The sequence below is a fragment of the Euprymna scolopes genome, chromosome 34, assembly GCF_053919585.1.
Source record: "Euprymna scolopes isolate OS-2025 chromosome 34, ASM5391958v1, whole genome shotgun sequence".
NCBI classification, from domain to species: Eukaryota; Metazoa; Mollusca; class Cephalopoda; order Sepiida; family Sepiolidae; genus Euprymna; species Euprymna scolopes.
The window spans coordinates 5,241,685-5,253,727 of NC_136515.1; the positions used below are offsets into that span (position 1 = coordinate 5,241,685).

The following is a 12,043-nucleotide window of genomic DNA, read 5'->3' on the forward strand; positions in this document are numbered from 1 at the left end:
TTTTTTTTTTACATGGAGGTCACCACTTATCAAGGCCCGGAAGCCACTTGGGATAAGGGTTATTGCGTGTACAGTAATCAATGGGATAGTATCGTAGTAATCATTAGTATTGGAGATTTGATAAAGTGTCTTACTTAAGGGGGCGGTTCATCATTTGTTTATATTGGACTTGAAAACATCCAAGTTGTAGTCGGGCGGGGAAACAGGCAACCGGAAGAGAGTTCCACAGTCGTGCACTTCTAAGAAAGAAGCTTTGCTACTGGAATTTACGCTTTGATTTAGGCACAGATAAAGAGTGGGGAAAATTAATGACAGTGGTTTCAGCCAGACGGGTGTTTTTTGTGAAAGATTGGCGAGGGGGGGGGCGAGAGATTGGAGCTCAGACGAGCACTTGCCATGACAATAACGATAAAACAAAGACGGGCTCACAACGTCTCTTCTGTGGGAGAGAGGCTGCAGGGAAGAGAAAAGAGCATCCCCCCATTAAGCCACAAAGTCTGTTTTGTACTCTGTCAAGGCAGGATAGACTGTTTTTAGCAGCTCCTGCCCAGATGTGGTAGCAATACTCCATCCTTGGACATACTTGGGCATACAAATAGACATTTTCCTTTTATGATAAATAATGGATATGAGTTCTTTCTGTTCTCATTTGCTTGCCTCCGCCACGAGGACAAAACTAGACACAAGGTTGGTTTTTAATATCCAGAAAACCCAGCTATCCATAAGGAGGGGGAGGAGACTTTAGATTGGAACAAAAATAAAAATTACCTCTGTCTAAAAGTACTTCTGTTGTGTTGTAGTATCATGTGTGTGATCGTCTAGTTGTTCTGTCTATTTGTTGCATCTTCATATTTAATTGTTCATATGCTTCTGTGTGTGTGGTACATGTATTTTGGACATACCTTCATGTGTTGTGGATGTTGGTCTACCTGGAATCATCTCGTGTCTTGGAGAGGAGACGGGAACCTGTTTTTGACGAGGATTCATTCACTCCAAGACAAGGAATTGGTTTTATAGTTTTTATTCATCTTCCAGATGTCGGCTGCAGAAGGATGGAAGTGAATCTCTGGCCTGCATGGTTTCATTTCTTGGTTTCTTTTCCACACACGTCAGCGTCCCCTCCAGTGAGGGGGAGGGAACGACTGTTGAGCCGTCCATTGCCTTCTAAGTCCAAAACCAATCTTCTCGACTCAGCTAACCTGATCACGTGATTCACACGCAATCCGATCAGATGACCCTCATTTCCGGTCAACGTGTCTACAATATAATTTACTCACCTCCCTCCCTCTCTCTCTCGATCCATTCTCTAACACTTCTTCACTGACCGAGAAGAGAATGGATTAAGTGTAACTATTTACAATGCCTCCCTACAGGACAGTTAGACACCAGGGTCGATTTTATAATGTGGAGAAAAGGTACAAAAACAAATTGTCTCAGTCGTGAAGGACTGTCCCTCCACCGAAAGAGAACAAGAAATGGAAGTGCAGCATCTGAAGAACAGATACTACACTTTGATCTTGGCCAATGGATTACGTGTAGCATCAGAACAGATTCTACACTTTGTGTTATCTCGTAGGTTTTAAAACTTTTTTTTTTTTTTTTTAGGAACAATTTTCTTCTTTTTCTTTCATCATAGCTCACAAGATATCCGTCCCAGACAAAGCATATTTAGATGATGAAGTTCTGAAGTTTTTTTTATTGTGGGGAGCACAGGGTGGAACAGGTGCTAGTGTAATTGCAAGAGTTATGAGTAGATGAAATAAGCTCAGAACTTCTGCCGTTATTGACCAACAAAAGCATTCCCACTGTCAACCAGTAAGAGTTTATCAGTCTATGCAGTGATCTAGCCAATGAGGGTTGAGGATATGTGTTGCATGGAGAGAAATGACACGGTAGTTGTGGAATGTGAGTCTTAAGACGGGCTTAGATCTGTGATCTCGGAGGAAGATTGAATGGAGACTGTATAAGATAACAGGAGACTTTGTTGGTATGGTCATGTTGAAAGAGTGGATGAGTTCTTCGGTTAATAGATGTAGTACAGTTGAAATAGAAAGGTCAGTTGGGAGCGGAAGGTCAAGGAAAACCTGGGAAGAAGTGATAAATGATTTGTGAACGAAGATTAGTTTTAAAGCTGTCCAACACATGCCAGGATTCACCTACTTGGCCTTCGGGACAAGATCAGTGTAGTATCTGTTCTTCGGATGCTGCACTTCAATTTCTTGTTCTGTCAGTGGAGGAGAAATCCTTCACGACTGAGACAATTTTTATTTTTATTTTTGTTCCTTTTCTCCACATTAAAAAACGACTCTGGTGTCTAACTCTGTCCTGTGGGGAGGCATTGTAAATAGGAACACTTGCCAGCATGTAAAATGGATGTTTAACTAAATTTTATAAATTAAAAAAAAAAAAAAAAAAAAAATTTCTTGGTTTCCATTTTTAGCAATTTTTCTTTTTATTTTCCAGAAGGTTCCCCGAAAAGAAGAAGGTTAAAAAGAAAGTCAAAACTCGGACGAAGGAAAAAAAAACAAAGGTTAGTTATTGCTTTTTTTTTTTTTTCATGTCTTTGAAGCGTATGTTCATATGATGTTGTATTGACTTTGTTATTGGCTCTCTGAAAATACTGGTTAGATTGTCAGTATTTAGATTAGAAATATTTTGAACTAGCGGGGGTACCCGGCATTGCCTAGGTGTGGAGAGGTTTTATGGTAAGGGTATTGATCAACGGGAGCCCTAAAAATGTTTCAAAACCCCTTAAAAAATGAAAATGGTTGCGAGTACCCGTGCGATAATTGATCAATGGAGCCTTAAAAACAATATTACCCCCCCCCCCCCCGAGAAAAATTAAAATAGCAGTAAGTACCCATGCAAGCACAAAAGAGGAGTACACAGGCAGGCTCGAACCTGTAATGCTAAGAGGAAAAGGAAGTGAAAAAAAAAAAAAAAAAAGCGAACGGTTTAGCCACTGCAGCCACCATGACATATGATGTCACAGCCGTTCAAATTTAGCTTAGTCATTGCAAGGCGTAAACGACTTTGCAAAAATGTCGACGACAAAAGTGATCCCTCTTTGTAAGAAATGACCCAGTTGATGGTCAAAGAATTAATGTTTTTGGCCAATTTTTGGATATTTCTCATCCAAGAGTCCAAGCTTTTCAATGATGACTATTTTTGTTGCGTCTGTCGAAAGTTTTTAGCAGACATACAAACACACACGCACATTTTGCCTTTTCTATATATAGATAGAAGATAACATAACAAAGAAAAAAAAAATGTTTGAATAATAAAAAGATGTTATGGAAGCGAAATAAATATTTAAAAATAAATTTTTGTTAAAAAATATTGGTGAAAAAAATGTGAACGTAAATAAAATGTGTGTCAAAGGTCGATCACCCGATTTGTGGAGTTAATGATGCCCTTTTCTCTTCCCTGCAACCTCTCTCCCATAGAAGAGGCATCGCGAGCCTGTCTTTGTTTTATCGTTATTTCCACGGCAAGTGCTCATCTGAGCTCCAATCTCTGGTTCCCCCTTGCCAATGTTTCATGAAAAACACCCGTCTAGCTGAAACCACTGTCAATAATTTTCCCCATTCTTTATCTGTGCCTAAATCAAAACGAAGATTTCATGAACAAAGCTTCTTTTTTTAGAAGTGCACGCCTATGGAACTCTTTCATTTGCCTGTTTCCCACCTGACTACAACTTGGATGTCTTCAAGTTCAACATAAACAAATTCCTGATAAACCGCCCCCTCAAGTAAGACACTTATCAAATCTCCCTTAGTAACGATTACTATATTATCCTATTGATTACTGTACATGCAATAACCTTTATCCCTGAGTGGCTTCCTGGCCTTGATAAGTGGTCACCACATGAAAAAAAAAAAGAAGCAACTTTACAATGGGGAGAAACATTGGTAAATAAAGTTGCTGTAAATACAGCCAAGACTTCGGATCGTACAGATATTCATTTGCAACTTTTCCAAGGATCCGCCAAATCAAAATCAACCCAGATGGATAAGGAACGTTTCCCTATTGACCGATATTAACAGCCCCTGAAAGAGAACTATATCTCTAGTCTCTAGTCTCCCCTCGCAAATCTTTTATGAAAAACACCCGTCTAGCTGAAACCACTGTCAAAATTTTTCCCCACTCTTTATTTGTGCCTAAATCAAAACGTAGATTTCATGAACAAAGTTTCTTTCTTAGAACTGCACGCTGGTGGAACTCTCTTCCGTTTGATTGTTTACCACCTGACTACAACCTGGATGTCTTCAAGCGCAATGTAAACAAATTCCTGATGAACCGCCCCCCCCCCTTAAGTAGACATTTTTTATCAAATCCCCAGACTAACATACTGTACATGCAATACCCTTATCCCTGAGTGGCTTCCAGGCCTTGATAAGTGGTGATCACCTTGTGAAAAAGAAAAAAAAAATATATATATATATATATATATATATATACTCCAAATATACTATAATTAAATAACTCGCATGTTACTTCTTCTGCCCTTCACATCAGCAATTGCTTGGTTAAGGTTTACGCAGTTATCCAAACTTCCGTACACGTAACGCACCTTCTCTCAAACTGCGAATGCACTTCTGCTGATTGAACTTACTTCTTCAAAATGAACATGCTCTCTGAAAAATCAACTCTCTTTTATCCCCAACCAGGAGCAGGCCCTGTCGGTGGGGCATTAGAATCCGCTGACTGCCCCCCTGCAGAGGGTAAAAGTCCCTCAATGAGGGTCCTGGATATGACCTTAAACTATATCCAATGGTGAGGCCCCAGCTTGTGGGCTTTGGGGAGTGTGGAGCCACCCTTTAATTATCATTGCTCCCAGGTTCACTCTGACTCGGAGTGGTAGTACCTGTTAGGGTCCCAACTATGGGTTAAATAGAAACCGACGTGAAAACAACAAATATATTCTATTAAAAAAATTTGTCTTCAAAATCTTTGGATTCAGTATTAAATAACCCAAAAAGGGTTGATATGCCGTAAAACAAAAACAACCAACCAACCAACCAACCAGGAGCATCTCATCTGCGTATTAGGTGGTCACATTGCAGGCATGTAAAGAGATAAGGCAGCCATTTTTGTTTCTTATTCATTCATTTCGTTCCACAACTGACCCATTGAATTATGCACACGTACTAGTTAGGTAACTCACGCGTTTCCCTAAACATCTTACAGACAATTAAATATATCACCTGTCAAACAGAAAATGAACACGTTTGTATATACTCATAAATACAATATCGACTTTGCTTACAATACTTCAGCAGCATTGGCAGTAACAATAAACTATTACAAAGGAACAACATAACCAACAAGTCTTATAATGGCCAAAGAAGTTTCAGTTGAGTTTTTATGTTTTTGAGTTTTTGAGATGATGATTGGTTATGTGTATTATTTAGCTTCAACGGACTACTGTTCTCATCTCGAGTGTGATTTTCACAATGTTTCGGTTGATGTAACCTTCGACCTTCTTCATTGGCCTAGATATGACCTTAAACTATATCCGATAGTGAGGCTCCAGCTTGTGGGCTTTGGGGAGTGTGGAGCCACTCTTTAATTGCCATTGCTCCCAGGTTCACTCTGTCTGACTTGGAGTGGTAGTACCTGTTAGAGTCTCAACTATGGGTTAAATAGAAACCGACTTGAAAAAAAACAAACAAATATATTCTATTAAAAAATTTTTCTTCAAAATAACTGGATTCGTCATTAAATAACCTGAAAAGGGTTGATATGCCGTAAAACAAGAACAACTAACCGACCTTCTTCAGTTATATTGTGCCGAACTTGAAACTGTTTCTGTTGAACTTCAATCCTCAGTGTAGGCGACCGAAAAATACAATTGCGAATTTACTTAGGATCTCTATCCAGTTATGGCTGACAGAACAAGAGCATGCTACCCCCGTGAAATAAATAAAGGATTACGCTCGAAATTCTATCTGAATTCCTGAGTTTGAGAGAAACCTTCAGTTTGACAAGATAAAATCTAAAAAAAGGTCAAAGGTTATGTTGATCAAAACGTTATGAGAACAGTAGTCCGATGAATCGAAATCGGATTGAAACGACGGTTCTCATTTTCACTTATTTTTACATTCCGGACGATGTAATCTTCAGCTTTCATCAGGCATCTTTTTTCAAACTTAAGAATCTTTCTGCTGAACTAAGGAACTTGTACGAAATTTCTTATTTTGGTCCCCTGATTTATCGGAGAAAGACCTATGTTTTCAGTGGCATCCGTGCGTCCGTTAATCCAGACAATTGCCAGATAACCGTCCATTAGTTTTTCCTTAAATTTTACCACAAATTCTATTTCATTAAATAGATGTGCACAGTAAAAACATTTTTTTTTTATAAACATTCCTGTTGTGCCCCCAGGAGCTCAAAAAAGGTCAAAAGTGCCCCCAAATGACCAAAAATGACACATTTTGCCCCATAACTTTTGATTCATGTTAGATTTTTTTTTTAAACTTGGCCAAAATGTGAAGCCCATTGTTCTTAATATAAATCAAGTATAGGTGAACCTGGTAAAATTCTGGTTTGTGTCCCCAGGGACTTTTAGTGCTAAAAACGCCTCTTTTTGTGGCTCTTTTTTTCATATTTCTCAACAAAAACTTTATATGTCTGACTATATAGTGGTTTTTCATGATAGTCAACTCAAATATACATGTGTTAAGGCCTGAAACTGCACTTTATCCATTTACACTGGGATTTGGTGTCCTAAGGGGCTCAAAAGAGGTAAAAAATGCCACAAAATGACACTTTTTGCCCTATAGCATTTGATCCATCCATTAGATTTTCCTGAAACTGGGCCAAAATGTGGAGGCCATTGTTCTTAATATAAATTCAGTATGGGTGACCTTGGCAGAATTCTTGTTCACATCCCTCTGGGACTTTTAGGGCTAAAAATTGTGCCTTTTTGGAGCTCTTTTTTCATATTACTCGAAACTTGATATGTATGTCTACGTAGTAGTTTTTCTATGGTTCTGAATTCAAATATACATGTCTTAAGGCATGAAACTGCATCATTTGTCCGTTTTCACTGGGATTTGGCAATACAGGAGCTCAAACGGTCAAGGGGTCAGAAATACCCCCAAATTGCAAAAAATGACACTTTTTACCCCATAACTTTTGCTCCATCCATTAGATTTTTCTGAAACTTGACGAAAATGTGAAGTCAACGTTGGCCCTTCACACTTCTCACATTTATCATTTCTTCACTATTTTTTTGTGGCGTCATCTCACATGCAGAACTAGAGGGGGAACCACGCACGCGCGGCTTCTTCTACTGTTTTTTTGTTTTCACTTTAAATAAGGCACCTCAAATAAGGCACAGTGCCACTAAGTCATAAGGAGCTACTATATGGGACAGATTTACAGGGACACTATGTAGGGAGTTGAGCAGTGAGATGTCTGTTCACATTATATTTGAACTTCTGCGTGTCAGTACAGTCAGAAAAACAGGTCTGGGAGCAAATTTCAAATTCTAACAGTTAGAGAGAAGCTATTTAAGTAGAAAGTGTTAAAGTATCTAAGGATCTCAACAGTAACAGGGTGGGATTTTGCTGCTTGTTGGGTTTGTCGGGGGTATTTACGTTGATGGGGTACTAGTGCTTTGAGTTCGTCCGAGCACTTACCATTAAAGTACTTGTACAATAGTCACAGGGATGCCACATTTTTGCGATGAAACAGAGGTTGGAATTTGGCCGACAGTGTGGGATCTATTAGGTTGGCCACTCTTTATTTGAACCCTTTCAGATGCACCAGCCCAGATGTGACAACCAGTACTTCATGCATTTAATCCACGGATAAGCATGTTCTTGTTCTGTCGGCCATGATCGGATAGAAGTAATTTGCAATTTGTAGGATAATGAACACAGTACGAGATAAAATTCAGTTGTGACACTTCTGGAACTTGAAGGTTCAATCCTCAATGCAGGCGATACGAAAAATATAAGTGTGGATTACTCAAGACTTCCAATCTGTCATGGCTGACGAAATGAGAGCATGCTACTCACCGTGGATTAAATAAAGGGTCTTGAGAAGTTTTGCAGTTACACCTGCCCAAGTCGATAACTATAGAAGGTTCATATCATGACATTACACCATTAGATCAATATTTTGTTTTGATTATTAGTTCTCACATGCATAATTAAACTTCAAATAAATAAAAAATATTTAAAAACTTTATCGTGCGTAATGACTAGGGCTAGTACGTTTTCACCAGTGAGTGATCAGGTGACCAGATAAATCAAAAAGTCTTTTATACATACGTGCACGGTTGCTAGTCTTCATTCTTTGATCTTTCCTTTTTCATGCCGTGTATAAGGCATAATCACGTTGACACACCGGTTCTCCTATCACCAAAGTTAAGCAACGTTGAACCTAGTCAGTACCAGATGGGTGGCCAATTTGGGAATACCAGGCGTTGTATGTAGAATATCGATACTACCCTGCAAGAGTTGCAAAAACCTAACATCGTCATCTCCCCTAATGGGGATATATATGTGACTGGGGACTGCTTGTGAATTTCATACTTCCATGGAACTTCCTCCCCTGGAGGAAACCGTTTAAACCATATAGGGTTAGTGCCGTTTCTATTTTTTTCATGCGTAGACAGTCACCCCTTGTGGTTGTTGATCTTCTGTTGAGATGAATCGGGCATGTGCACGCAGTGTGATGCTGTGAAACCTGGCCAGTCAGGGTTGAGGACATGCATTGCATGGAGAGAAATGATATGATAGATGTGTAGTGTGTGTTTTTAAAGCCATACTTAGATCTGATGATCTCAGAGGAAGATTAAATCTGGACAGTATATATGGAGATGTGTGCAGGAGAGTAGACTTTGATGGTATGTTCACGTTGGGAGAATAAATGAGATTTTATTTGTAGATGTAGAACAGTTGAATTAGTGGGGTCTGTTCACAGAAAGGAGAACAAAAATATGGGAGGAAATGATAAAAAAAAATGGACCTGAGGAATGTTTTTTTGGAAGTCAATTTCTTAAAGCCATTTAGCACATGCTTGCATGTGAAACGGATTTTAAACCGAACATGAATTATTAACCGTTATATAATACCCTCCATTCGGTTTTTAGAGATAGTGGATACCTCCTGTAAAAGTGACTGCATATATAATTGGGAAGCAAGGGGTGTGTAATCTGCAACCACACTTTTCTTGAATTGGCACCGCTTGATTCTAGTTGCAAGGAAAAGTCCAGGACAACAGAAGAGACATTGCTAACCTGTCTCTGCTCTATCATTATTTTCATGGCAACTGCTTATCCGAGTTCCAATTCATGGTTCCCGTTCTTTGCCAAACTTTCACTAAAAGAACTAATCGTCTATCTACAACCACTATCAACAATTTTCTTCACTCTCTATCTCTACCTAAATCTAAATGTGGATTCCATGAACTAAGTTTCTTTCCTAGAACTGCCCACCTGTGGAACTCTGTTCCGCTGGCTTGCTTTCCAGCTGACTACAAAATGGTAGTCTTCAAGTCCAATGTAAACAAGTTCTTGCTGAGTTGTCCTCTTAAATAATCAAACTATACCAAATGACCACTACTAACAATTACTATGCTGTTATTCCGATGAATACACCCATTAACCGTTATGCTCAAGTGGTCTTTGGACCTTGATAATTTGGTGACTCCCTTGTAAAAATAAAAGACAAAAACTGGAAATGATGCAGATGAGCAAAGAGCACATAGATAAAAGCCACCTGGTATTTCCAAATGGCCACCCATTTAGTGTTGGCCAGGCTTAATGTTGCTTAACTGGTGTATCAAGGTTGTATATTACTAGGTCTATGACAAGAGAATATTCTTATCATTGTTTTGACTCTCGAGTATATATCCAACACAGACAATCGAGAACCACATCACTCTATCTAAAAACATATATTAACTGATATGATGAGAAAAATGGAAATAGTATTCTGACAAAATAGAGAAATAAAAAGGAACAAACCGTATTATGTGTTCATCAACGTTTCGTCTTTATTTCATCGAGAGGAAGTCTCGAAATAAAGACGAAACGTTGATGAACACTTAATACGGTTTGTTCCTTTTTATTTCTCTATTAACTGATATGTACTCGAGTAAAAATGATGAAAATAATATTCTCTTGTCATAGCCCTTATATATTACGCCTGTATTTGTAATATAAAAATGGAAAAACGTTTCGTTATTACTTGAATTTTTAGTTTTAATCTTGTCCCAACTTCATGCACACTTAATCGCCTGAACGAGGTCTTTCTTCAAGAAAAGATTACATATTGTACCTATTTACTATGCCTCCCCACGGGACAGAGTTAGACACCAGGGTCGTTTTTTAACGTGGAGAAAAGGTACAAAAATAAAAATTGTCTCAGTCGTGAAGGATTTCTCCTCCACCAAAAGAGAACAAGAAAATGAAGTGCAGCATCTGAAGAACAGATACTACACTTTGATCTTGTCCCGAAGGCCAAGAAGATTACATATTGTATATCACTTGCGTCAACGACGAAGCTGATGACGTCATCGTCATCGGTATGTCAAGTGTTAGAATAAGATCACGTTTCACTCTACTACGGAAAGAAAAAAGATTTGAGATAATAAAATAATTTTATTTTACGCTTCCCAATTTTTGAGATGAGGATTGATTATTCTTATTATTTGGATTCTTCGAACTACTGTTCTCATCGTGAGTGCAATTTACACAACGTTTCGGTCGATGTAACCTCCGACCTTTTTCAGGTTTATCGTGTCGAATTCGGGGAATGTTTCTGTAAAACTCGGGAATTTCAATATAATTTCGAGCAGAACCCTTTATTTACTCTACGGGGGTAGCATGCTCTTCTTTTTTTTTTTTTTTTTTTTTATTACCCCCCCCCCCCCCCCAAAAAAAAAACGAGGAACATTGCCATTTTGATCCAGGGACATAAGCTGCAAGGGTACTATGTAGGAAGTTAGGCAGCAAGATGTCGGTTCATGTTACACTTGAACTTCTGCATGTCAGTACAGTTGGAAGCAGGGACCCAGAAGGGAATTCCAAAGTCTAGCAGTTCTGGGGAAGAAACTACTGAAGTAGAAGGCTCTCTTATATCTAGGGATCTCTACTGTGTAGGGGTGGGATTTAGCTGCTTGTTAGGTTTGTCGGGGGTATTTACGTCGAGGGGGGGGTACAAGTGCTTGCAGTTCGTCGGAGCATTCACCGTTAAAATACTTGTAGAACAGGCAGAGGGATGTAACATTTCGTCGCTGGGACAGAGGCTGAAGCCTAGATGACAGTTCAGGACCTATCAGGTTGGCAACTCGGTCAGTCATGATACTTTCAGGCGTAAGTAGTTTTCTAGCATGGTAGAGAGAGCCCATCTTCTTTGTATCTTTTTTTTTTTTGCACAGGAATCACCATTTATCAAGACCCAGATGCCACTCGAGAGGTGCTCGTCTGAGTTCCAATCTCTGGTCCCCCCTCGCAAATCTTTCACGAAAAACACCCGTCTAGCTGAATCCACTGTCAGAAAATTTCCCGCACTCTTTATCTGTGCCTAAATGAAAATGTAGATTCCATGAACAAAGTTTCTTCCTTAGAACTGCACGCGTGTGGAACTCTGTTCCATCTGCTTGCTTTCCACCTGACTGCAACCTGGATGTCTTCAAGTCCAACGTAAACAAATTCCTGATGAACCGCCCCCTTAAGTAGACATTTTTATTAAACCCCCACACTAAAGTACTGTACATGCAATAACCCTTATCCCTGAGTGGCTTCCTGGCCTTTATAAGTGGTGACCACCTTGTAAAAAAAAAAAAAAAGGAACATTATAAAGGGAGATGAGTATCAAGATGTCTGTTCACATTGCACTTGAACTTCTGCATGTCAGTACAGTTGGGAAAGCAGAGTTTCTTATATCTAGGGATTTCTCTGTGTATGGGTGGGGTTTAGCTGTTTGTCGGGTTTGTCGGGAGTATTTACGTCAAGGGGGTACAAGTGCTTGCAGTTCGTCAGAGCATTCACCATTAAAATACTTGTAGAACAGGCAGAGGGATG

General features: G+C 39.2%; 1 protein-coding gene across 1 annotated transcript in view; it reads left to right on the top strand.

Annotated features, from left to right (window-relative positions):
• LOC145259046 (E3 ubiquitin-protein ligase MYCBP2-like) overlaps positions 1-12,043 on the top strand; it is a 563,294-nt gene that overhangs the window by 82,728 nt on the left and 468,523 nt on the right. The window contains exon 2 of the mRNA XM_080116672.1: positions 2,464-2,530. Coding sequence (XP_079972798.1) covers positions 2,464-2,530 — 67 coding nt within the window. The remainder of the gene's footprint in view (positions 1-2,463; positions 2,531-12,043) is intronic.